At 43.7% G+C, this 26,190-nt stretch overlaps 1 protein-coding gene across 1 annotated transcript in view; it reads left to right on the top strand.

Annotated features, from left to right (window-relative positions):
* Positions 1 to 7,461: 7,461 nt before the first annotated feature.
* ATP10A (ATPase phospholipid transporting 10A (putative)) overlaps positions 7,462 to 26,190 on the top strand; it is a gene marked incomplete at both ends in the record, with an annotated part of 108,200 nt that continues 89,471 nt past the window's right edge. Inside the window, 2 exons of the mRNA XM_079544341.1 lie at positions 7,462 to 7,856; positions 7,943 to 8,263. Of these exons, the coding sequence (XP_079400467.1) occupies positions 7,462 to 7,856; positions 7,943 to 8,263 (716 nt within the window). The remainder of the gene's footprint in view (positions 7,857 to 7,942; positions 8,264 to 26,190) is intronic.

Raw genomic sequence — 26,190 nt, 5'->3', positions numbered from 1 at the left:
TTGGCTGGAAATTTTGTCTTCTAGACAACAGAGGGAAAGAAGGCAACCAGCTTTTCCACCACTGAGAGTTACTTCCACATCACAAACATTCCAGTTTTTTAAACCCAGGAAAAACTGATTAGAAAAAAACTCCCCTCCCATTTTAATATACTCACTGGTTTATTTATTGTATTAGTGAATGCTGAATTAGAAAGCACAGTAACATGAATCACTGTATATAGATAACACCAATTTCATTACAGCACCAGCCAAAAATAATGTGTCCCCAAGTCCTTACAGGCTTTTAAATCATTGGGAAATTCTAGATAATTCATGAGAACTCTTTAACTTCAGCAGAGGACATCCTTGTTCTACTTAACATTGCAGGAACACTTGGTTAGATACTGCTATTAAAAGCAGGACTCTGCTGAAGTTCATGAGGATTTATTTCTTACAGTCAGTTGCACCTAATAAAATCACAGACAATAAATTTAACATATACCACAATATGGTGTTTTTAAGGTATGCGGCCTTTTAGCATGTGGCCTTTTGGTATGGAGGGACCTCAGCATCCAGCATTCAATTTGGGCACAGGTATCAGAACTAGTCAGGAGCTCGAGTTGCCAGTATCACAAGGAGATTCCACTTTGTTGTTTATTGTTTCGTAGGTAGTCCAAATTGGTCCCAAACCATTTCTTTTCTTGAGAGAATTTAGCAGGATGCGTGTTAACAAAATCCTGAATGCAACAGTTACCCTGCTAATAGGAGCAGACACTAAGAAGCCTAAGGAACTGACAGAATAGCTGGAAGGGCCTCAGTTATGGGGCAGAAGTACTGCTGAGCTGGGGACAGGGACCTGTGGACAGCCCTGCCTCCCGGGAGAGTGGAAGAACAGTGTGTGGGGAAACCTCCCCATAGACAGCACCACAACCCCAGTCCACCCCACATGGACTGCTGCCTTCCTTGCAGCAGAAGTCCTTCAGATTGTTCAGTTTCAGACACAGCAGTCAGGCTCAATGAACCAGAATTTTTTTCTGATCAGTTCTACTTAAAGATGAATTCCCCAAAGGCAGGAAAGTCACCGGTTAGTTCTCCTGCTATTTAGGGCTTTTTTTTTTTCCTTCCTTTTCTTTTCAAATCTTGTTTTTTACAGCCCATTTGCACCACTTTGTACTAAGCCTGCCCCTTCTGAGTCAGCACTAGGGCACAAGACAATAAATCAGAACTGGCCTGGACCTGCAGCAGGCTAAAAACTGTTTTCCCAGGAGGAAAAGGAGCCTGCAGTCACCTCTTCTCTCTGTGTCCCCAGCATAGCTGGTCTCAATAGGAGCCTTGTTTTCACCCTGCAGCATTACAAAATCCAGAGGGGAATCTCTAACCACAGTGACTAGTCAGAATGCGTTGGTTTGCACAACTTTCCCTTCTGGCAGTCCTGAGTAATGAGCACAGAGCAGAAGAGCCCCCAGCTTCCCCGTTACCTCTCCAGGGAAGATGTCGCTTCCCACAGACAAACTGCCTCCAAAAACTCACTGAAGCAGTTTGATTGGGAGAAACCTAGACATAGCAAAAAGGAACTGCAGTGGGTAATTAAATATCTCTTAATTTGAAATGACACTCAATTTAGTATTCAGGAGCAATATCCTGTATTATCTTTTTAAAGAGATGTGAAAGTGAGGTTTTGACTGCATGTGCACAGGAAATCCTATGGCGGCTTCTGTAACGAGCAGAATCATTGCCAAGCCCTCGGTGTTAAGAAGTACCAGAGACTAAAAATCTCACAGAACTGCTCTGAAAATCAGAGTGTTTTTCAAAAACATAAGCTTAATTTATGTCTTTTTACATTCTCCTATTTATTTTCTGCTTTGGGGTTTCACACCTTCAGGCTTTTTCTAGCCTTACTGAGCTACATTTCCTCTAAGATGCCATTCTAATAGGTTATGTAGTTTTAAGAACAGCAACAAATACTGAGTCTCATATAAAATAGCAAGAGTTGGCAGTGCCGTTGTCAGGATATTAACTTTTGTTTCCTCCCAAACTGCACTTTCCATAAACGGCAAGTGTGCCTTTACTCTTTCTGTGGTAAATTACATAGATTTTCCTGCACTTCTGTTTCTGCTATGACCCTATGAATCAGTGGTACTGAGCTGATGGACTGAAGCAATGGATACAGAAACCTTTGACACAAAGCTGTTATAAGAAAAAAAAAAAAAAAAGCATTTCTGTAAGAGGAGAGGTGAAACAGTTATGGTACTGCTTATGCTTTCCCACTGTAGAAGGGGACATCCTATGTCACCAGTACAGCAACAGTGGGAATTTTATTTTGTTGGCAGGTGTGTTAGGGCACAAGTGGCCATGAGGTCATCACATGGCCATCTCCTGCTGCATGTGCCTTATCTGGTTCAGTCTTGTCCTTCACAGTGGAGAAGTAGCTGTTCTGTGCTCTTGAGCATGACATTAAGAGGGAGATTCACCTCGACCAGCTTTGGATACCCACCAGGGTGACTCCTCCTTCCTCTTAATGACTCCTGCAGTTAGTGGAAAATGATGAGTGCTTTTGAGAATGGGATTCACCTGACCTGCTTACCCACTGACCCACTTGTGCCCTAAAAGTCCTGGCCTCTCTCCACTAACCATGACGAGACCTCAGCTCATAAACTTGTATTCCATGAAAGACCACATTTTACTGAGCTAAATGGAATAGGATTGGTACTTTAGAGTTATTTGAGATTATCAGCAGAAAGTTCCAGATATGAAACCTCTAAGTGATGATCAACAGCTCTCTGTGATTAGTCCCGATAACACAAATATAACCAGTTGTTAAGTATCGGCAGAGTATATTTTCCACAAGTATACATAAGGTAACTGCTTTTACCATAATGTGTTATTTCTGTACTTTGCAGTCTCTGCTACACTTTGACTCATTTATTCTCTAGTTTATCATACAGTAGCAGATAGCAGATAGAAGCCCACCGAGCTCATCTGCCAGCAACGTGCACGCAGTCAGGGTCACAGAACAAACGTGGCGGTTCAGGTGGTGGAAGAAAGGCTGTGGCACCCTCTGAGGCACGAATAAAAAGTAAGAAAAAACAGGATGCTACAGACTCCTTCCACTCAGCACTCCGATGTCGGACCCATCCTGCTTATGAATGTCGAGTCACAGATCAGGCTGAACAGCTGGTCAGACAGGTGGTGTGGTGGAGCAGGAGAGTCTGCAACACCCAGCATGCACGATGTGGAATGCAGGTGCCCTCAGGGAGCAGTAGGTGGGAAAAACACACATGCAAAAAGTGAGAGGCGTGATAGGTCCACATAGCATTTCTACTGTTTCTGTATCATACCATTATGCTGAAAAGTTGCAGAATAACAAAAGTTGCAATTTTTCAGCATAGCATGAGGTCCTGTGCTGCAACACTCAGCATCTCTCTTGTTAATTCACACATGGAGCTTGCACACTTAGCAACTCAAATCTTCCCTATCTGGGAATGCAGAAGTAAGGAATGGGATTTGAAAACTGCCTGTCCATAATTCAGGTTGGATGTTAGGAAACATTTATTCTCAGAAAGAATAATCAGGCCCTGGCACAGGCTGCCCAGGAAGGGGATGCAGTCACCATCCCTGGAGGTGTTCCAGAACCATGTGGATGTGGCACTGAGCGATGGTCAGTGGGCATGGTGAGGGTGGGCTGGTGGTTAGACTGGGTGATCTGAGAGGTCTTTTCCAGCCTTAACAGTTCTGTGAGTCTATGATTCTGTGACAGTTAACTACGCTCTTGTGCATGCATACACCACTGCATTGTATAGATCTACGTATCTCCTGCAGAATGCTGGGAAATGAGGAAAGATGCAGTTTTGGCTGTTGCCTCTTCCCATTTGATTTTTGACATTTTTAACAGGTTTTTCTTTCACACTAGAAGCCTCTTGCCTTTCTTCTTTTAGTTTGAAACATGTACGCTTGTCCCCTTTATGGAGAGCCAGATGGGATATGTCTCATCTGCAAAGGGCAGAACAGATTTTGTCTGATGTGTGGTACCATGTCTTTACAGCTATTTTTATAGCTCTCCAAGTCCTAGATTCTGGCTGAGGCCTCTGGGTGCTTCCATAATACTAAGCATATTAATATTAAAATAAGTCCTTTGGAAAAAAGGTGATTCTTTATGAGAATTGGGAGTAATCTATGTCTCTGGCAATATTCAACGTAAGAAATCTTTATTTTAGGATTATATAAATATTATAAAAGTGGCCTTGTAAATTAGAAAATGTGTCAAAATTGGATTTGCTTCACTTCCTGACAATAGGAAAAAATTAATTTTTAAAACAGAATAATGATAACTCCAAGCATTCAAAAATCATGACAAGTCAAATCACAAGCTTTTACATCAGTAATAAAACTGGGATCCTTTCTCCTTGCCTATAGGGTATTCATCTTCAGAGTTCAGGTGGATGCCATTTTCAAACTGTTCAGTGGAATCATCAGGCCAAAGGCATTTTTGGTTGATGATTTTCACATACCTACATAACTCCTGAACCATATAAAATACTTCAAATATAATCAAAGTTGATGACTCCAAGAAGATGAAAAAAATGGATACTCCACTTCTAAGCAACCAGCCCACTCATATAACAAGAACACAGTGATGATTTCAAGCTGGAGGGTGTGTGACATCTAAAAGGCCAAGTATCTCTGGCTGGAAAAGTTCCTTCTAGCCTTAACAGCAGTGTCACACCCAAAGATTAAGCTCTTAATGGCCTAAGCTATCAAAGATGAGCTCATTAGGCGTATTATCAGCATAATTGATGCTTACAACCTCCCTCTTTTTCAGCTATAGTCCTTGATGTAAAAAAACAAACAAACAAACAAAAAAACCCACCAACAAAAAAAACAAATGTGTACAGTTCAAGAAGAGAAACAGCAATTGGAATGGCTCTGGGTAGAGCTCAAAATTCAAAGATACTGGGCTTTGGAGGCAGAACTGTGGCTAACAGCTGGAGAAATCAGAGATCAGATACCCAGCAAAATGAAACAAGATTTGGCCGGTGAGATGGAGGATGGCCAGAACCATCCATGAATGAAGGAAGAGATCAGCACAGAAAGGAGACACTGATGCACGGCAGGGATGGCTGAATCAAAGCACAGAGTAATCCCCAGACCTTCTACAAATTTAGTGCTGGAATTCAGTGAACCCCAAAAGTAGCAAAGGGTGCATATTTTAGTTTGGGTTATCCAGTAAATCTAAGCCCTCAGCATCCAGCTCCTCAGGCTTTTCCAGTCAGATTCACGTTCCTAGAAGGCAATACTGTTTACGGACTGTGCATCATCTGGACTGGTTTTAAGTCAACCTCCATCTGCCTCCTTTCTTCCAAAAGACTCCATAAAAAGGAGATGCAAGTGTGTCCTAACTAACAACTTGACTTTCTGCAATTGAAAAGTTAGGGTCAGACTTGCACACGTATGTGTTGCACAGGTTGAAGGCCAAATCTGTAACCTCCCTCATATTTGTGGCCTCACATAGTTGGACAATGTGGACAGAGAGAGTTCAGATGTGAGTTCAGATACAAACACTTCACAGAATCACAGAATCATAGGGGTTGGAAAAGACCTCTGCAGATCATCTGGTCCAACCCCCACTTCCTGAACCTTATGACCAGTGTTTTACTTAGAAAGGGAAAGGAGAGGCTGAATTCTTGGCAGTGTCTTACTGGCAACACCTTGGCTAGCAAAGCCTGGCAGACACTGGATTTCATAGGTGTTTAAAGATGGCTCTTTTGTTTTTATTAATAGCAGATTAATTTCCAGGACTTCGGATTCCTCGTGTGACAGAGAGGCTCTTGTAGCCAGTGGAAAAATGTTGAGTACCTGGTGATATTTCAGTTTGCTCATATTAACAAAAAAGCATTTTACTAGCATCAAAGAAAGACAATGAGAATAAGTGCTTTTCAGCTCTTGATCAGCGAGGTATTGCATACTTTCTTTCTTTCTTTTTTTTTATGGTGAAGCTTTTCAAGGATGACCCTTGACTCTGGTGTGCTCAAATAAAATGGCTTTAAGCCATTCTGAAATTAAGGTTTTAGCAAACAAACACAGAAGTCTTCAGAGGCTCCCACTGAGGTGCTTGTTATCTTTCTGCTGTTGTATCAATGTGAAATTCAGCTATGTGATCTGAGGATTACGTAAGAATATTCAGCTTCTGATTAGTATCTTAATGCTGAGCTTCTCTCCTGTTCTTCCTTTATGTGTGGAAGAACAGTTAATGTGAACCTCGAGTAAAAGAGCCCATGACTACTCCAACAAAGCCCCGTTGCTTCTCAAGCACAAATGTGTGCCACCCATCAGCATCAGCGCCTCCAGAGACCCGCTGCTCAGACATGCTGTGAATAGCCTGACTGAGGAACATCCAGGGCCATAGCTTCATCCTGTGTTTGAACTCCTGGTGCCTAGGGGTGAAGCAGAGTTCTTATGGATGTCGACCCAGATGTCTTCAAGCAGCCCGCAGGTGAGTGAAGCTTGGTTTCTGGGTCCATTGCAGAGAGGTACTGTGCCCTCCTTCATCATCCCATGTCAGCATTTTCAAAGCATGGTACAAGGATTTCTGCTCAATCCAGCTCATCCACGAAGTTAATTCTACATCTATGCAAGTCAGGAACTGGTTAATCAAAGCCCCCCCAAAAAAGACATTGGAAACTAAAACTGGAAGGCTTTTGGTCTCCTTTTCGCAGTGCAGGGTGACAATTTTATACACGCCCCTTTACCGACAGACTTGAGACAGGTAGGGCATTTATCCCACTTTCCCTTGACAAAACCCAACCCGTTGATGCTTTCACGTTCCACAAGCTGGGAAATCCATGAAGCCCCTGCAGCAACACCGGAGCTGACAGCAGGTTGGCCAACTACTCTGCTTTAGCGGCTTCATTCAAAACTAATGCGTGCTGAATTAGCACCCACCTAGTGCCTCGGGGCCTAGAAGAGGTTCATAATCACCTACACGCATCTCAAAGTAACGACAAGCATACTGCGAGTCAGAGGGAAAAAGAATGACACCCCGCCAGCCGCCTCATCCCGCGGAGCCCGGAGGTGTCGTTGCGGCCGCCAGGCCGCGGGCCGGGCTCGGGGCGGCGCTGCGTGCGGCTGCGGGGCTGCGATAAATGCCGGCGCAGCCGTGCGAGCGCTTCAGCGGCAGTTCTGTTTTCTCCTTCGGAACGCAAACCTCCTTCTCCGCCGCCACCTCAGTACGCGTAATGGAAAGTCAGAGGCGACAGAGAACGTGGCACCCGCCGCCTCGCATCCACGGGTGGCCGCGGGCGAGCCGCCTTCCCGGGCAAACGACGGCAGCGTTGAAGCGCGCGGGCGAGAGGCCACTCTCGTTCTAAGTTCCCCGGTGGCGGGGCCGCCCCGATCCTCCCCCCACCCCCGCGGCTCCGTCCCGGTGCCGCTCCCCGTCCTCATCCCGCCAACGGGCGGACGGAAGCGCGTGGCGGCGGCCGCGCCATGCTGTACGGGCCGGCGGCCGCCGCGTCCCCCCGCGCCCTGGGCCGGCTCCGCGGCGTGCCGCTAACGGGACGGGGCGACGCCCGAGGGAGGAGGGCTCGGCTCGCCTCCTGCCCACGTCCCCTCCCCGGCCGAGGAGGAGGAGGAGGAGAAAGCGAGCGGGGGCCAAGCCGATCAGTTAGGAGAGGTTTTGAAAGAGCCCTCCTCCCTCCCCCCCGGAGGGGAAGAGGAAAGCTAGAGCCGTGGCGAGCGGCCGAGGATGATAACTTAGGGCGGGAGGGCGGGCGGCCGTGCCTCGGATGGGAGCTGCCCGCGCTGCCCCGTCCCGGGCGAGAGCGGCTCCGAGGGAGGCAGAGATGTCCCGGGGCGCGGCGGGGAGCGAGGGAGAGCCCCAGGTGAGGCCCGAGGGGAAGGAAAGGCAGAGGAAGAGGAGGAGGAGGAGGAAGAAGAAGGAGAGCAAGACGCGGCTGGTGCGCTCCAGCCTGCTGCCACCTGAGACCGAGGCGGAGAAATCCAAGCGGCCCGCCCTGGCCGGCAATCGCCTGAAGACCACCAAGTACACGGCCCTCTCCTTCCTGCCCAAGAACCTCTTCGAGCAGTTCCACCGCCTGGCCAATGTCTACTTCGTCTTCATCGCGCTGCTCAACTTCGTGCCGGCCGTCAATGCCTTCCAGCCCGAGTTGGCCCTGGCCCCCGTGCTCTTCATCCTGGCGGTCACGGCCATCAAGGACCTGTGGGAAGACTACAGCCGCTACCGCTCCGACCAGGAGATCAACCACATGGAGTGCCTGGTGTACTGCAGGTGGGGCCGTGGTGGGTTGCGGAACATGGGGACACAGGGTTTTCCAAAGGGCTTTCGTGCTGAGTATGGAGAAACCCGTTTTTATCCTTGGAGTTGTCTTGGGCTTCTCGGTTCCATGACTTGGAGCTGCAGGTGTTGCTAAATCTCAGTGCCTTCAGGTGGAAGCCGACTCACCCTGACCACTGGGACTTCCATAGCACGTAGACTTATGAATAAGCAGCAATTAAGCATAAGTCTATGTATATGCGCTAGGCTTTGTGATGTTTTATATTTTATATTGGGGACAGTGTGTCACAAAGTGACAGCAAGCATGGCAGGCATGGCTTGATTCAGAAACCCTTAGGCAAATCTTTCCTGGTGTGAAGTAGCCAGCCACGCCAATGTGTCGTTTCAGGCATTAATTTGACTTCTGTAATGCGAGACCTCCCTCAAGTAATCTGCTAATAAATCTTTGTTGAGTAAAGGCTGGAGACCAGAGGCTTCTGCATTTGGTTTAAGAGTGTGAGGTTTCATGAACTAGTGAGCCTGAACTGTGTTTGCATTTCTAGAGAATGTGAAACAGTCCTTTCACTGAATTGCACTTCTGAGCGAATGCTTCATACTTATCTTTTCAGGTGTCATCATTCCTTGTGGCTTTGCTCTCTCCCATAGCTTGTGGATGGAGCTGTAGGTCATTTATCTCCTTCAGATGTATTTGTTTTTTGAATGATCCAAGCTATAGGTTTAGACTATAATTTTGGTATCCATAAATCAGACTGAGATGTCTTCTGTATTAACACTTATGTGTAAGAATCCAGCTTTAGAAAACTCATGTTTTATCTTCCTCACTGTGCTTGCTAGTCATCTAGTAGTAGCTCAGAGTAAGATTTGGGGAAACTGAGAGAAGAAAATAGTTTCCAAGCATGCAGGTTTCATTTTTCATTCTGATGTGTAGATCAAACGGAAAAGGAACACGTGCCAAGAAGCTTATACTCCGATTCCACAAGCTGTCTGGGAGGGGTACTCTGGGCTGACGTAAGCACAGAGGCAGAGAGCAAGTCTCCTATTCTGGGAAAGGCGTGTGAAAAGAAATAAAATGCTAAAAAGAATCCTGAATAGTCTACGTTTTCAACATCCAGCATTTTGTTGCTTTTTAAACTCATATCACAGAAGAAATCTAACGCTGGGATGTTCCACTGCCACTAGATACACATGGGAACACAAGTAAAACAGTCTCATTTCCGTAAACTAAAATGAGTATAGCCCAGCCATATAGCATTTGTTGGCAGGGCTAACCAAGGCTCTGCCTAGTTCTTCCCTTGTCAGTAGCTGTTCTTTACTCTGTGAATGCTTCTGGTGTTGAGGAAGATGGGCAGCAGGAAGGCTAGTAGGAACTATTCTTGCCCAGAAATAGAATAGGTCTAATGTGGATGATTAATCCAGTCCCTACCAAATAAAACCAGTTTAGAAATAAGCTGTCATGTCTCCTAGGTTAAAAAACAGGAAGAATCATAGAATCATAGAATAGTTTGGGTTCGGAAGGACCTTGAGAGATCTTCTTGCTCCAATTCCCCTGCCATGGGCAAGGACACCTCCCACTTGACCAGTGCTCAGAGCCCCATCCAGGCTGGGCTTGAACACTTCCAGTGAGTGGGCACCCACATCTTATCTCAGCAACTTGTTCCAGTGTGTCGCCACTATTACAGTAAAGAATTTGTTCCTTATATCTACTCCAAATCTACCCTCTTCCAGTTTATAGCCCTTACCCCTCATTCTATCGCTACCTGCTCTTATAATATGTCCCTCCTCAGCTTGCCTGGAGGCCCCCTTCAGGTACTGATAGGCTGCTGTAAGGTTCCCCCAGAGACTTCTCTTTTCCCAGCTGAAGAGCCTCAAATCTCTCAGCCTGACCTCACAGAGGATGTGCTCCAGCCCTCTTCATGGCTCTCCTCTGAACCTGCTCCAACAGCTCAACATCTTTGTTATGTCAGGGGCCCCAGAACTGGATGGAGCACTCCAGGTGAGGTGGCACAAAAGCAGAGTTGAGGGGCAGAATCGCCTTCCTTGACCTGTTGGTCAACGCTTCTCTTGATGCAACCCAGGATTCAGTTGGTCTTCTGGGCTGTAAGCGCACACTGCTGACTCATGTTGAGTTTCTCATCAACAGATGCCCCCAAATCCATTTCCTCAGGGCTGCTTTCAAACTGTTCTCTGCCCTGAAGTACCTGTTGCAGAAACTGCTGAGAATACTAACAAATACCACTACTAGAATATTAATTTTGGGAAGTTTCTTCCCCCTGCAGTTTTTCATATCCTCGTTGTCCTTCTCAGAAGTTAGACATGAAGATGAGGAAAGGTGTACCTTTGTATCGTGTGTACCATTTTGGGAGTCCCAGCTAGGTGCATGCCTTTTGTAGTGCTTATTCTGTTCCAGAGTAAAATGCAAAATAGTTCATTTTGCTGCAATTACTTTTGAGTTATGCTTACATGCATTAACTTAGGAAGAGTTTGAGTAGCCTTTGCATTTGCACCTAAAGTGCATGTGGGCCAAATCCCTGTAGGGTAATGAAGCTAGAAGCTTGAACTACATTACCTGTTGAGATACAGCTTTCTAGCTGGTGGAATACTAAGCTTCAGTATAGCTGTGTGCAGAACCCTTTTTTCTTGCAGCAGTCCGGCTATTTCTACCCATGGACAGTCCTTAGGAAATGCCCCGCTCTTGCAATTAAAAGAAGAAAACAGAACAGGTAGCTAAAATGAATTGCTTAAATGGCATAGCTGCCTACTTTTTCTTCTTTTTTAGCCATTATTTCAACTTCACAAAATGATTTTTTTAAACATCTCCTAGCCCCAGTGGGTGAGATGGGACAACAAACTTATGGTTTTCACAGATAAAAACAAATGTGCATGACTTCTAGAGCTGAATCTTGGAAGCAGGGAACCAAGATTGAGCAGTGTGTACCAAGATCATAAAAGTCACTGGGTGTGAGATCAAAAAGCTATTTATCTCCAAAACGTGTCCTGCTGGAGTTCTGCTCGAGGAGTTAGATGGGACTTTGTTTCCTCAGTCTCTTCTGTTTCTAGAGAAATGCTCAAGCATAGACATCAAAAAAGGAAGTAATAAGTGACATCTTTTGTCACCACATCCGTTTTGTGCTGATTGATTTATCAGTTCTGCTACTTTTTGACCAAGTAATGACTGTCTCTTTCTTCCACTTCCTCGCGGTGTCAGCAGGACAAACTCCTCTGGAGGTACTGTGTTGGTTATAGATTTAGGGCAGGTTAATGAGAACAGCTCAGCCCTGCGTTGCCCTAGGGCTGCCGGAGAGCAGCAACTCTTCCCTTGCTGGCCATAGTTGAGTGAGAAGGGATGTGGCTGAGTGCTTCGCTGGACCTCCACGCTGCTGTGGGCCCCTTTCCAGCCACACTCCGATACAGCTGAAAGAACCACTTCAAGCACCAGCATCAATACTCAGACACAGTCAACAGCAAGTGGAAAGCTGCGGTCAGCAGCTTGAGACAGGAACTGTTGCATCACTGTAGCAGAGAAAAGCCCTCTGTCTTTACGTCTTAGGTAATCTTTAGTGATTGAGTGAAGATTCAGGTCAAATCCCGTATGTTGTGCCTTGTGTCCTCCGTGCCAGCTCATCAGAAAGGGGCTCCAACAGCACAAGGGCAGTGCCCACAGTGAGGTTCCCTGCATCAGCCTATGCAAACCAATGGTGTCAGTAATTCGAACGCAAGGAAAAATGCCATTCTTCTGCTGTGCTGACTGCTTAACAGCTGGTGTGCAGGCGAGCCCTCCTTCCTCCGCTGTCCCTCCTCCATGGACTCAGATGACCCATTCGCATACAACTGCTGCTGAATCAATGACTCAGTGGCTAATAGTTGGCAAAACTTATCAGAACGGCAAAGGATGATGCAACCTCAAGTAATAAGCTGGAGATGCAGCTTGTTCTCTCAGAAAGAGGAGACAGCTTTCATGTAGAAATTCTTGGTGTTTCAGAGAGTCCCTCAAAAGCTCTTACTTTCTAGTCAGCTGGTAGATAGTGAAAAGACCTAATTCTTTGAAGGAATTGAAACAAGCTGTAGAGTTTGAATTAGCAGGATGTGTTGAGGAACTGTTCTGGAATGCTCTGGAGAACTGAATAATTGTGCTGCTGTATGATATAATTTGCAGGTCCTCCTGTAAGAGCATGCAGGTCTTGATAGGAAAAGGGAAGGTTTCTTAGCCAAGAGGAGTCAATGGAGCCTCTTTCTGGAGGCCTTTAAGTTCCTGCCCTGCTTGTGACTACAGAGAAAACCAGACACTTACTGTCTTAGGAGTACAGTTTCACTTAAAATTCAGATTTAAGTGGGAAGGCTGGATCCTGGAAAATCACATTGTCTCTTGTTTAGTTGTTTTAAATGTAGAGAAGTTAGACAGGCATTAGAGCCTAGCCTGCAGAAAACTTGTGCAGAAAACCTTCGCGACTTGGCAATCACCTTAGTCACATCTTTTTGTTCCTTTTCTGTATTTCCATCACCCAGGGATGGAGGTTGATGCCCAGAGATCACAAATTTTCAACACTGTAGAGAAATCTTGTTTGATTAGTTACTTTTTTGGGTTATGACGTTGGTCTTGGACGGTGGAAGGGTGATTTTTTTTTTCTTTGCAGTTCCACATGAATATTTTCTCCAAACAAGTCCAGCACACATTGCTCCTGCTCTTAAATATTTGATAGAACTAAAATTGTCATTGGAGAAGTGTTAAAACTCTTCTAAGCACAGACTTTATTTTCAGTGTGCTGTCACAAAGTATGGTATGTATTTGCTTGGTATGTAAATAGGAGATGAATAGCGATAACTGCAGTCACAACAAATAATGGCACTCGTCCAGCAAGGAATACATATTGTTATTGTCTACGTGCTGTGTTGGTGAAATTCTCTCATCTAAGATTTTTCTAGAAGCCTTATGCTCAGAACCGAAGGGCTTTGTTTTTCAGGTTTACTGTAATTCTTGCTGTGTCCATTGAGGAGTATTGCTAAAGACTGAAATGGTCTCTACATGCTGATAAGAGTGGTAACTGCTTCTTCGGTCAACATGTGACTTAGAAAATATGTGAAAAATTGGGATGTATGACCTGGTGCTTGTTTCGCCAAGGTGCGGAAGATGTTTGATGGGTCTTCTCTCCCTCTGTCAACCTGCCAGCGAAAGCTGTTCCATCCTGTGAGAAGAAAGATACAGAATGTTACCCAGTCTTCACAGGAGTGTAGCAGATGCCACTCGTGGCCTCTGAAGCAGCCACAGGATGACTGTGCAACCACTCCGCTTAAGTCCCATATTTTCCTGCTGACACCAGGCTCCAGGACGTTGGTTGTAACTGCCTCCTACACTAAATGAATACACCCAAACATAGAAGTGTCTTGTCCCAAGAACTGAAGGCATTTCTTCTGGTGACATTTATCACCAGAAGAAATAAACTTGTCTCATTGCTTCCAGAAAGAAAATGTCACTAGACCTGATTCAGAAGGAAACTACCTGGGATTACTCAGTTTCCTCTGTGAGTGAGCGTGGTGCACAGAAAGCTGAAAACTGAACGTTGTGTTCTGAATTTGCGTCAGAGACATCAGTGTTCCTTTCTCCACTTTTAGAGAGATGCTGCTTGGTTTACATTACTATCCTTTGCTTCAGTTCAAGCCAAACTAGCAGTGAGTACATTCTCTGAGAGATATAGTAGTGTCTCTTCCCTTAGAGTAATGGAGTATTTTCATTTTACAGAGGAGTTTTTTATTTTGGCAAAGCCTGTGCTGTTTTCTGAGATGCAGCCAGCTGTAATGCACAGGAGAGCCCTTGTGTCCATTCATCTCTATGCATGCTTTTTATTTGTGTTTCAGCATAAGGCAAATTTGATTTTTAATGTTCCATCTCAAGCCATTCTATGATACCACCAGGTGATTTTTTGCAGGGATGTGCTGCTCTCTGTAGACTTAATAGCTTGTGCTAAATAGGCTGTGCCCAGTGTATGGTGGCCACATTACATGCAGGGTCAGCTTGTTCTTATATTTCATATTATCTTGAGGTCATGCTTACTGCTGGAGGTGGCTGAGAGAAGATAACAGATCTGCTTTCTTCTGTCAAAATGTAACGCTTCCAAATGCATGTGTTGTTCAGCTCCACTTGAAACTGTGATTCCAGATTCCATCTTCCTCATGTCATCTATTCACCAGAACTGAAAATGTTTGTTAGTACCTGACAGCTATGCTACAGATGAGTGTTTTGTTAGACTACTTGTTAGCTAGCATGGTGTAATTTAGCCAGGCCTTCTTTCTGAGAAGTACTGTGGGAGCAGCACACTCCCCAGCTTTGCCTGGGAGGCTCCAGTTTTACTGCGCAAGAGTTAGAGGATTCCAGGGCATGGGGTGGACCAGCTGACTAATGCTGGCTGATAAGGAAGATGAAAACAGGGAAAGGACGAGGCTTCTTGCTACGGAGCAGAATTCACTGGAATGCTTCATCCAGGCTTGCACAGTCCTTGCAGGTGGATGGGCAGGCTGGCTGCCTTGACACTGCTTCAGAAGTCTGAGTGCAGGTCTCTCCATGCTACATAACCCAGTGCTTTCTTGCCTGAGAGCTGTCTGTGAGGTGCCCTTTCTTCTCTCCCTGTAACACGGGGCCTTTTGGGTAGATGGAACTTTTGTGTATATACACAGCAGTGCAGCTGGCCAGCTGAACACATGGCTTCAGAGTTGTGCCCAATTTTCAGGCTTAATACTGTGCAGGCATGATTTTAGCAACCACATATATTGAGAGCAATTAAGTACATGAAAAGCAGAATGTTTTGTTTCACTTCACATAGTCGCAGAGGTGAACCAGGCAGCCTTAGTAATTTTACTTGGGAACTGGCACTGATGCAACTATGTACATGGCCGATCGTGTCTGTAGCCAGAAGAAATCCGCAGCAGTAACAAGATGTCAGCCCTGTTGCTGCCCTGCAGTAACACACCCTGCCTGATCCTGTCTCACCAGGGAGGGGAAGGACGTTGGGCAAGAGAGAGTGCATTTCAGAGTGCTGTAATTACACAGATGCTAAAAGACAGGACACTGACTTCTTACTGTCCTTTATGTAGATCCAGGCAGTAGCTTCCTTTGATGCATGTCAAGCACAGATGACCCACAGCCAGAAGGTAGCTGCTGCTCAAAAAATGTGAGACAGTTTGTAGGTTTTCCTGTGTAGTGTTTGTGGTGTTGTGGAGGGGAGAGGAGATGGAGGAAGTGTGAGAGTATCATCCTTTACGAGGAGCTCGAGTAGGCTTAATACTGAGCTCTGCTTAGAAAATGTATATACACAGTATAAGTCTTTAATGCTGAAAGATTTGATAAAGGAGGCCTCATACTGAGTTGGAGGAAGATGACCTACGCATTTCTGAATGAATTCGTTTAATCTTTGTGGTACATCCAGGAAGTGGCAATGAGGGAGTTTCAAACTAAGTTTTCAGTGTGTACAGGATGTCAGTGGAGAGGAACATCTTGCTCTCTTTTGCTGTTTCTAGGGTACAGCTACACAGCCTGTCCACAGAAAACTGCTAGCTGCCCAGCTAATGGTGTGTCCTGTGCTGTGGTCAGTGGAGACTATCTAACGCTGATGAGCTGGCACACTGGTGTCTAGCTCTTTGCTCCAACAGGAGCAATTCTGTCTTGAGCATTGCAGGTGAAAATCTTTGCTGTGGTCAGCCTTCATCCTTAATGCTGTGGTCACAGGAGAGTTTTGACAGGCAAAGCATGTATTTTAGGGGTGGAAAACATCTGCCATCTCCTCTGCTATTTTATTACGATTTTATTCAGTTTTGACCACAGTTTCTCTGGAGTGGTGTGGCAAGTAGGCCAGTCTGCCCACTGCAGCAGCCAACATTTGCATCATATGCAGTCATTTCATAAACCCAGGCTCTGCTGAAAATTTGTTTCAGTAGGCATGGAGGTCACTTGCTTTGTTTTTGTGTTCTGGTTGTCTGGAAGTACTGACCTACTTCAGGGAAGAGTTTAAATGTTTGACTGTCAACAGCTGCACTCCAGTTTTGATTTGTCTGTGCTGCTATTATGTTAACACTGAGAGTGTGAATGCTAATGAGTATATTTGGTATTTCTGTAGTTTTGAAGATGGCTTCAGTTGTGTCCTTTTGGAGAGAAAGTTCATTACAAAGGAACAGCATTTGTAACCAGAATTATTTGTCTTTATGTGCTGTCTTTTTCTTGCTGGGCGTCTTCTGAGTTGTCCATCCATATATCTATATGCTTGTCCTCTAACCATTCACTTTTATGCCTCTCCTTGGCCAATTCCCTTGACTAACAACCTGAACATGCCTGTTTTGGCTATGTTAGTTGATTTTATTCACAAATATGTTGTTGGACAAGTTGTTGTGAAGTGTCCCCACATACTGTGGCCAACATGCAACATGTTGAACAGTAGTCACCTATAGTCACCTAAATACAACAGCGAGCATGTTCAGGATCTCTCAAAATGCAGACATTAAGTGAGGTGTTGCACTCAGGAGATGCCAGCCAAACCCTTAAAATGCAGGAGATTCAGTAAGTGTATTAGAAAGAGATACCTATTTGGTGCAAAAGTAAATTGTATCTAATCTGCCTATGTCTGATCTTGCAATTGCAGTGCATTGTTTTCTAGGTTCCCACACTTATGTTTGGGGGTTCAGATGCTTCCTGTATTTGATTTTTCTTCCCTTTTCAAATTCCTGTGTTCCCGTTGTCAGCTTCTCCTTGCTGTACTTCCCCTTTTGTTGAACACCTGCAAAGCGTTACGCAGAATCTTGATCTAACATAGCTTACTAGGATAAATACATGTATTATTCTTATATGCACACTTGAAAGTGTTTTGATTTTCCCTTTCTTGCTCTCATGATCATACTTTATCAGAGTGCTTGGAATCCCCATTCCCCTGACAGACAGGTTGATTCCTGTCTTAACTCTACTACATGTGCCCTGTAAACGGCGAGCCACTGATTCTAGCTGGCAGGAATTCCTCTCAGTTGCTAATTAGGCTCTCTCTGACCTGACAGGAGTATTTCCTGAAGCAACCTGTCTTGCTAGGACATAAGGTAAAGTTTATTTTACATAACTTCTATCTTATATGTGTCCATTCTAACCAAGTCATCTAAGCCTCTGCCACAATTAGTGGAGAACATTAAGCACTTCGAGGCCGAGCAGGGAGGTGCTTCCACTCTATGAGACACTTAGGAGAGTTTGAATCACGAGATCCATGCCTCTCCCCAGTGATGACAGGTGAAGACGGACTAGGTAGCTTGCTAAATTTGGGTAAGGTGAATCCTGTTAGTAAACTGAGAAGGGATAGATTTTAATTCCTGTCAGTGCTCTGTTTAATTTTAGGACTTTAGAAGAGTAGCCTGTTCTGATGGTTACATTTATTAATTCAAGATTTATGCATTGAGAATTATAGATGCATGTATGTTCACCTGTCAGGTGAAAGGAATAACTCATCCATTCTTTCATTTCCTGACACGTTTTGTCTTCAGCATTAGCCATTAATGTGTTGTTCATACTTGTAAATTGTTTATATAGTTTATCTCAGTGCTGAGAAAGTATAAGAGATGAGTTGCAACCAATAAATGATTTTCCTATTTGAATAACTGTTGACATTTGCATTTCTGTGGAATTTTTCAAGCAGCCCATGTAATGTGAGGGATCTTGGTATTTTGGGATGTTATTTGCTCTTTAACCTCAACTGCAGCTTTTGAGGAGGAGTGTTGAAACAGAAAGTAGGAGGTTCCCAATTCTGCTTTCTTCGTTTGTTTGGATGTTCCTAGATACTAAGTCAACTGAACTGTCTTTGCAAGCTGTGTCTCTTAAAAATGCAGAGGATGTGTGTTTGTTAAAAGCGACATCACTGTCAAGTATCTAGCAAATATCGCATATGGTTGTTGGGTCTATGTTTGATGTCTTGTTTGATGTAGGATCAGATGTTTAAGCCTGGCAAGGGATAATACTGGATGATCAGGAATTGATTCAGATGGATCAATGGTGAAATTATTGTTCCAGTTCTGAGTATTGCTGATTTACTTTCGATTGCCAATTTCTGTGTTGGAATAGCAGTGCCTGTCCATATGAGAGCAAAGGCACATACCGACACACTGTGTAGTCATATAAGAGATACTGCACCATAAGAAGTCGTGCCACTGTTTGCTGTGTTAAAAGTCCTAAGTTCAGTTCCTCTGAATACAGTATTTTGACATCGTCTCTTGCTGTTCATTCGGGCTGAAGTGTACTATCTGCTATTGAGTTTTTCTTACGTATGCCTCTGTCTCTCATTCATTCTCAGTGTGCTTTTGTGACAGGATGAGGGTTGCATTTGAGAGTTCCTATTTCTGGCAGATCCTGTGAGAGCTTTTCAAAATGTAAGTTCATCAGAAAATCTGTACCAAGGCTGAGCCAGCTATCGGTCTGCTGGTGCTGCTGGAGATTGAGGAGATGGACATTTTGTGTCCATTTTTCCAGGAGTCCACTTCAAGTCCATAACAATCCTTGTCATAGACTGGACTGAACAGTTTGTGATACCCTCTCAGTTCTAGGAGTGCCACTGTGGACTCAGTTTTTGAAGTCTTATCACACTACACAGTAAACTTCTCGTGTTAGAAATAGCTGCCAGGAAAACATGTGTGTAACCTGTAAGACCATCTGCCGAAGATGTTGCAGTGTAGGATCTCCAGCCTGACAAGAGATACACATAGGGCTTACAAAACTAGAGCTGAAATGTAGTCAGAATGAAAAGTCAACAACCAGTCAATTTTGTCTATTTGCCAAGTGCTCAGTAATTGATTTTGGTTTTGTTTTTATTGTTTCTGTATTTTCTTTTCTTGAGTTAATACGCCAAGTAGAAACTGTCAGTTATTAGTCCAATTTCAAAACTAAGAGTCAGTTTGATTATAGCTAGTCTCACTGAAGATAAAACTCATAAGAAAACTTAAGTCCAAAACATTTATTCCTCTTTCAGACATAAGTACTGCAGAAGAATTTATCACAATAAAGGCAGAAATGGTGTTTCTTAAGTACATACAATTTTTCTACCTTTTAAAGCCAGAGTTCAACATTTTAGTGTAGGATTTCTCTAGAATTCCCCAGGGTTATTTGAAATTCAATCCTCCTTGGAATGCAGGAAGCAGGAGAGATGCAGGAGAGTTTCGGAGGTTATTTACAGTGGCAGTTGGTTTGGCTTGGAGAATTTTTATGATGCTTATTTGGTCTTGGTGTATTAATCCATGTTTTTCCTCTGCTGTTCCTAAGTTGGAAACTTTCCATTTTACATTTGGAAATCTTGTCCTCAGTTGTTCAACCTTCATGCTTTATCACTGGCGGTGGCTATTCTGTGAATCTTATCCAGCTTTTTATTCCTTTTAACATTTCTGTAAGCTGTCCTATCTGGCAACTTCTGGGAAATATTTTTGTTCTTTTAATTCTGTGGGCTTTTTTTAATCACTGTCCACATTTGCAGAAAGAATGCCTGTGGTGGTGGTGCTGCATCCTACCAGCAAGTTGTAAGTAAGATAAAATGAGGTCTGTGTTGTTGACTCTTCACCAGCGGAAGACAGCTTAGTACAAGTTGTAGTCAACAGGAGGGGCTGAGGCTGGTTGTGCATTGCCTCAGGTAGTTGAGCAGTATTCAGACTGTACATGGACCCCATTGCTGTTCATTTGAGAGCAGTATTCTTACTTTTCCAGTTACTGAATATACATCCAGATGTCCAGAACTTCTTTGAGATGTCTCCTCGTATACCTCACTCTTTTCTAACCTGTTTTTTTCAACTCATAAATTCTAGTTTGATGCTGAGAAGGTTGTTTCTACTGCAATCATACACACTGTGGACAGGTTGCTGGCACAGGCTTAAGGGAATTCAGATGAAGGAGATGTAAGCAATTGCAACTGCATGTTATTATCTTTTTACCCTGTTTCTGCCATCGGAATCCATTCACTGAGAACTTAAATGAACTGGAAAAGCTTCTTTGAATACTTATTTTACTAAAATTCCCAAGTGGTAATAGAAACCAAGGGTAAATAAAAACTGCTAATTACTGTGTTATTAACATAATTTTAAAATAGTCATTAAAAAGAATTTTCCTAGAATAATACAGTATAATAATATAAATACTTAGTAAATTGTTTTAAAATAGTTTTTAATGTTCCTAACAAGACTTGGATTAAAACCTTCCAGCAGTAGCACTGGGAGGGATCTGCTAGCAGAACAGGAAGAAAAATCAGTGAGCACAAGTAGTAAAGAGACAGGCAGTATGACTGCTATCGAAGACTGAGAGGTGAAAATTAAAACACTCCAAAAAGGCTCTGCTCCCTAATGTGACACACATCTTCTCACAGTGAAGAGGCATGCCCACTTCTGGACAAAACACTCTGGGGCTCAGAAACTCAGCTGGCTGGAGACTTTCCTGATTCAATATGATGTCTGTTGTGCGATTTACTGCATGGCTTCTCTAACTTTTGTACTTGATGTGTTTCCCTCTATTAAGCCTTATCCAGGATAATTTGAGTAGAGAATGCGAAAGGGCATTTTTACCGCCCAGTGAGGAGGTTTGTGTTGGCACTTGAAACAGGCCGGCATGTGTCCATGGGCAGAGTGCAGCATTTTCTAGATGTCTCAGAGCTGCTCAGCAAGGCTCACTTGTCTGTGTGAAGCAGATAATGCTTCATTAGCGCCGTAGTGCTGTGAGGTAAAAGCTGGCTGTACAGGACTGTACAGAGGAGGCTTATACACAAAGATGGTCAGAGGGCTGGAGTGCCTCTCCTATGAAAATAGGCTGAGGAGTTGGGCTAGTCTGGCTTGCAGAAGAGAAGGTTCTGGTGAGAAAGACCTCATTGAGGCCTCCCAGTACTTCAGGGGAGCTTATAAGCAGGAAGGAGATTGTCCTATTATTGTTGTATCATGTAAAAAGACAAAGGGGCTTTAAATTAAAAGAGGGGAAGTTTAGGTTAGATTTTAGGAAGGAATTTTTCACTCAGAGGGTGATGAGCCTCTGGTACAGGCTGCCCAAAGAAGCTGTGGGTGCCCCATCCCTTGAGACATTCAAGGTCAGGTTGGATTGGGTCCCAAACAGCCTGAGATAGTAGGGGGTAGCTCTGCCCATGGCAGGGGTTTGGACTGGGTGATCTTTAACATCACTTTCAACCTACATCATTCTATGATGCTATGAGTCTGTGACTCAGTTCAGATATCTTTGAGTTTATTTTCAAGATTATTTTGCATTTCTGCAGTCCCTGTGAACCTCAGTTATATGCAAATTCTAATCAAGAAGAAATAGTGATTTTTAAAATATCTACAGCTGTTAATAGCTCCAAAAAATATTGTTTCTTTTTTTCAGACTGGAAAAGTATTAAAAAGATGATTGGGAGTTTAATAGGTTTTAAAACATACATGAGTGGACTCTTAGCTGTTTCTCTGTAAGGAAGCAGAGGGTATTCTGTAAACAACAGTTGATTCACTTTATGATGGGGTAGAGGTGCAAGGAGAAAATTGGTGCAGAACAGGATTAAGGCATCTGTCTAAAGTCTCTCAGGAAACTGCTAGAAAATACAAGGAAATAATCCAAACGTAATTATTTTCCTTTCTCAGAGCCAAGGTGACAGTTTTGCTTGTCAAGAGAAGATGTGATTTCATACTTACTAACTTAGCAGTTTGTATACTGAGACAGTTGTCTATTGTTCATGACTGTGCTGTGTGTCAAGAAACCTTCAAAAACTGCACAGTGAACAGCCACTTAATAGAGAGTTATTACAAAAGCAGATATTTTTTCACAGGCTTCTGAAGAGTCCAGAAAGTGATGACCAAACTAATCACAGTATTTGCGTGATACTTATATCAAGCTACACAACAACAGCTGAGAAATCATGGTTTTCACCATGACCTGGGATTATGCTTTTGCCAGCTTCAGCTTTTGATCCTGGTTTTTACATTTTCAAGAAACATGCTATACTTCTTAATTTGAGCTGTGTACTCTGCTGGGAGAGATGGCTGATGGTTGACAAAGTGATCAGACTGCAAGGATGGTACAGGCAGTTCTGTGCACAGCCTGCTAGGGAGGTCAGAACAGAGCCAGACTTCATGCATCAGCAGCACTGGCTTTTTCTCCTTCTACTTGAAGATATTAAAATAATCCTTCGGTGACTTTTTAAAAGGCATTTTCTTAAATGTTCTCTAATGTCCATAATAGTTTTAGATGCTGGGAAGTAAATATTTTGGTTCTAGCTATGTTGTGGTTTTTTCCCCACTTGGCATGTACTAGTGTTTGGAGATTTTGTATTTTGTTTTGGTTATTTTTCTACATTGCTTATGTTGAAGTAGAACTTAGTTTTGCTACCAACACCTTGCAGATATACACACATAAAATAGTTGAACTTGCCAAAACAAGTTATTTTTTGCATCAGCATTCTTGTGGCTTTTTTTTCCTGCTCACATGTCTGAAAAGGGTGGCAGTGGAAAAAACATTGTTTCTGCAAGATTTGCAAACTGATGGCTTTTTGGTCAGTAGAGGTCAGATATGGGAAAGGCAGTTAATAAAAAATGGGCAAAACTTGATTGTTTGAAGGACTTCTCTGATAAGACCAATGTTAAGATAAATTAAAAAGTAAGACAAAAGGCGAATCTGTTTCTGATCTCAGAAGAATGAACTGTTAGTGCTTAGAGCTCGGGCCTTGAAATTATCCCCGGGAGGAGCCTGGGGCTCTGTGATGGTTTTGATTTACATCTAGCCCTTTATTTCTTTTTGCAATGGACAGTTTTCTATGTTATGACAGATGATAATTTTGTTCCCCAAGTACCTGAACTCTCCCTGCAGCAAGATGGGAACATCACTTGTGAGGGAAAGATAGCCATCCCAAAGCAAGTTGTATTCTCACAAGTGGAGCTCTAAGGGAATCAGGAGGTGAAGATGAGTTACAGTATTCATTGTGTTCGTCCAAAGGACTGCTAAATATCCTAAATATCTCATCTGTTTGGGCTGTGTTTCCTCCCTTCTCACCCCCTCCAGCTTTTGTTTTTTTTTTTCCCATTTTATCTAGTGTGTTTTTGAGTTACTGAAAGGCCTTCAGGCATTTTGGAGAATAGGATGGCATTCGGTTTTAAATACAATCATAAGGAGTCCTCAGATCTTCACTTGGCACTTTGACAGGATCTTGAGCAAGTTACACGATCCTTCTCTGCTACAAGGTTGCAGTCTACAAAATGTGGGCAGTATGATTTATTTCACAGAGGTTTTGGTGTTTGAGTTAAGTCTTCTAAAAGAGGCCTTTGTTATGTCAGTCTCACTTCAGTGCCTGGCAGAATTATCACAGAATCACAGAATCACAGAATCACCCGGGTTGGAAGGGACCTCAAGGATCATGTAGTTCCAACCCCCCTGCCTAGCAGGGCCACCAAACATACACATTTAGATCAGGTTGCCCAGGACCCCGTCCAACCTGGCCTTGAACACGTCCAAGGACGGGGCATCCACAACCTCCCTGGGCAGCCCGTTCCAGGGCCTAACCACTCTCCTCGTAAAGAACTTCCCCCTAACATCCAACCTAAATCTTCCCTCCTTCAACTTGGATCCATATTATGGAGAAGATTATTTTGGGAGTTACTGAAAACACCTGAAAGACAATGCAGTCATTGATCATAGCCAACACAGGTTCACAAAGTCCTGTTTAATGAACTTAATCTCCTTTTAGGACAAGTTTACTCACGTGGTTGACCAAGGGAAGACAGTTGATGTAATCTTTTAGAATTTCAGCAAAGCTTTCAATAGTGTTTCTCACAGTACCCTTCTGGAAAAAGTGTTCAGCATATATAGCTAGACATAAACATAATGCAATGGGTGAACAACTGGGAGATGGTTCAGGCTCAAAGGGTTATTGGAAGTGGGGTTACATCAGACTGATGGCCAATCCTGTGAGGATTCCGTAGGGCTTCATTTTACTGCCCGTTCTCTTCAGTGTTTTGATTTGTTTTGATTTTAATTTGACCAATTAGATACAGGACTTAAAGTTATACTAAATAGCTTTGCAGACAAGGCTAAACTTGGAGGAGCTGTTGACTCCCTCAGGGATAGAGGCGTTACAGAGAAAGCTGGACAAATTAGGGGGCTGGTCAGTCACCAACTGCACGTTGTTTAACAAGAAAAGTGCCAGATTCTTCACCTTCAATGGGACAGCTGTGTATACATGTACAGACTGGGGCATAAGAGACTGGAGAGTCAGTTCTGGCTGACAAATTGAATGTAAGCCATCGGTGTGCCCTGGCAGCCAAAAGAGCCAGCTGTGCCCTGGTGTGCATCAGACCCACTTCTGCCACCAGGCAAGGGAAAGGGTTGTCCCCCTCTGCTCTGTGCTGTGTGGCCTCATCTCCAACCCCGGGTACAGACTGAGGTGCCACAGTATATGAAGAACATGAAATCATTAGAGAACATCTGAAGAAGGGCTACAAAGATGGGTTAGGATCTGGAGGGCAAGACGTATGACAAACAGCTGATATCTATTGGTTTGTTCAACCCAGAGAAGAAGACAGTGAGGGGAGGCCTTATGGTGGCTACAGCTCCTCGCTGAGTGAAGGGACAGCACTGAGCTCTGTTCTCTGTGACAGCAACAGGGCCTGAGGGAACGGCATGGAGCTGTCAGGGGAGGGCAGCTGGGGGTCTGGGAAAGGGGCTGCACCAGGGGGCAGTGGGCATGGAACAGGATGCCCAGGGCTGTGGGCACGGCCCTGAGTGCCAGAGTTCAAGAAGCATCTGGACAACACTCTTAGACATAGGGTTTGGATTTGGGGTAGTAGTGTGTGGGTTGGACTAAGTGATTTTTGTGGGTCCCTTCCAACTCAGGATATTCTGTGATTCTATGATGCTATGATTCAGTTCCCCCTAAAACTGACTTGGAGTTCAGTGTCTTGATTTTCTTACGCCAGGGATTTCCAAAGGAGCTAATTTATATGCAAAAGCTTTGTGCTTTTTTTTTTCATTGTAGCTTTGGTTGATTAGTTATGATTTCAAAGTCAGTTGAGATGAAGTCAAAAACAGGTTATTAAAAAACTGCACTCCTGGAGACAAAGAAATGTGTACCTACCATTTGTAAGAACCTGATCAGTCCAATGCTGCTGTGGCAAGTGGATTGGAATTACTCATCTTCTCTCCTGATTCTCAAGGGAACTCTGAGATTAAAAAAAATATTTTAAATGGGCATTGTCAAGTGCCTCCAGAAGAGATGGGCATCTAGAAGCACAGAGCAGAATACTTGGAGATGTCTGTTCACTGAATAAATGTTACTGCACAATAAACATTGCCAGCTGTGGAGGTGGAAAGATTGGGAAAGAAAAGAGCAGTGCAGAACAAAAGTGTATGTGCTGTAGCAAATCACAGGTAGAAAGACAGAATATTCCAATTTCTCCATTGTGTTCCTTAGCAACAAATAATCCTAGGAAATATTTGTTCCAAAGGTCAAATTACAAAAGGCTTCAAAGCAAAAGAAAAAAAAGGTTAAAAATGAAACTGTCTCTCTCAGGTTTATTCTCAAAATATTTCAGAATATGAGAAACCTTGCTCAGGCAACAATCACCCAGGTTTTTACTGCAGGTAATGAGCTCTGCAAACATATAGATTTTAGCATCTCTTACATTATCATAGTAAAACAGAGGTATGTGTTTTTGGAAGACTTGCTTAGAGGAAGTGCTGATAAGTGAGGAAAATATTAGGCCCAGTTCTGTGTTCACTGACCTTCCATAGGACTAAACGGTGCAGCAGCATAAAGGACTTCAACATGAACATCTGATCAGAGGGTAAACTGGGATTCCCAGAAAGGGGGAGGACAAAGCAACAATTACTCTTGGTATACACCAGCCACTTAAGCTGCTGAATTTCCTTGGTTTTCTCTGAAACCATCCAGAGCAGGACAAGGTTTGTTTTG

The sequence above is a fragment of the Tetrao urogallus genome, assembly GCF_951394365.1.
Source record: "Tetrao urogallus genome assembly, chromosome: 1".
In the NCBI taxonomy this organism is placed as follows: domain Eukaryota; kingdom Metazoa; phylum Chordata; class Aves; order Galliformes; family Phasianidae; genus Tetrao; species Tetrao urogallus.
Note: the sequence above shows the minus strand (reverse complement) of the source record. Positions and strands in the feature narration are given on the sequence as shown.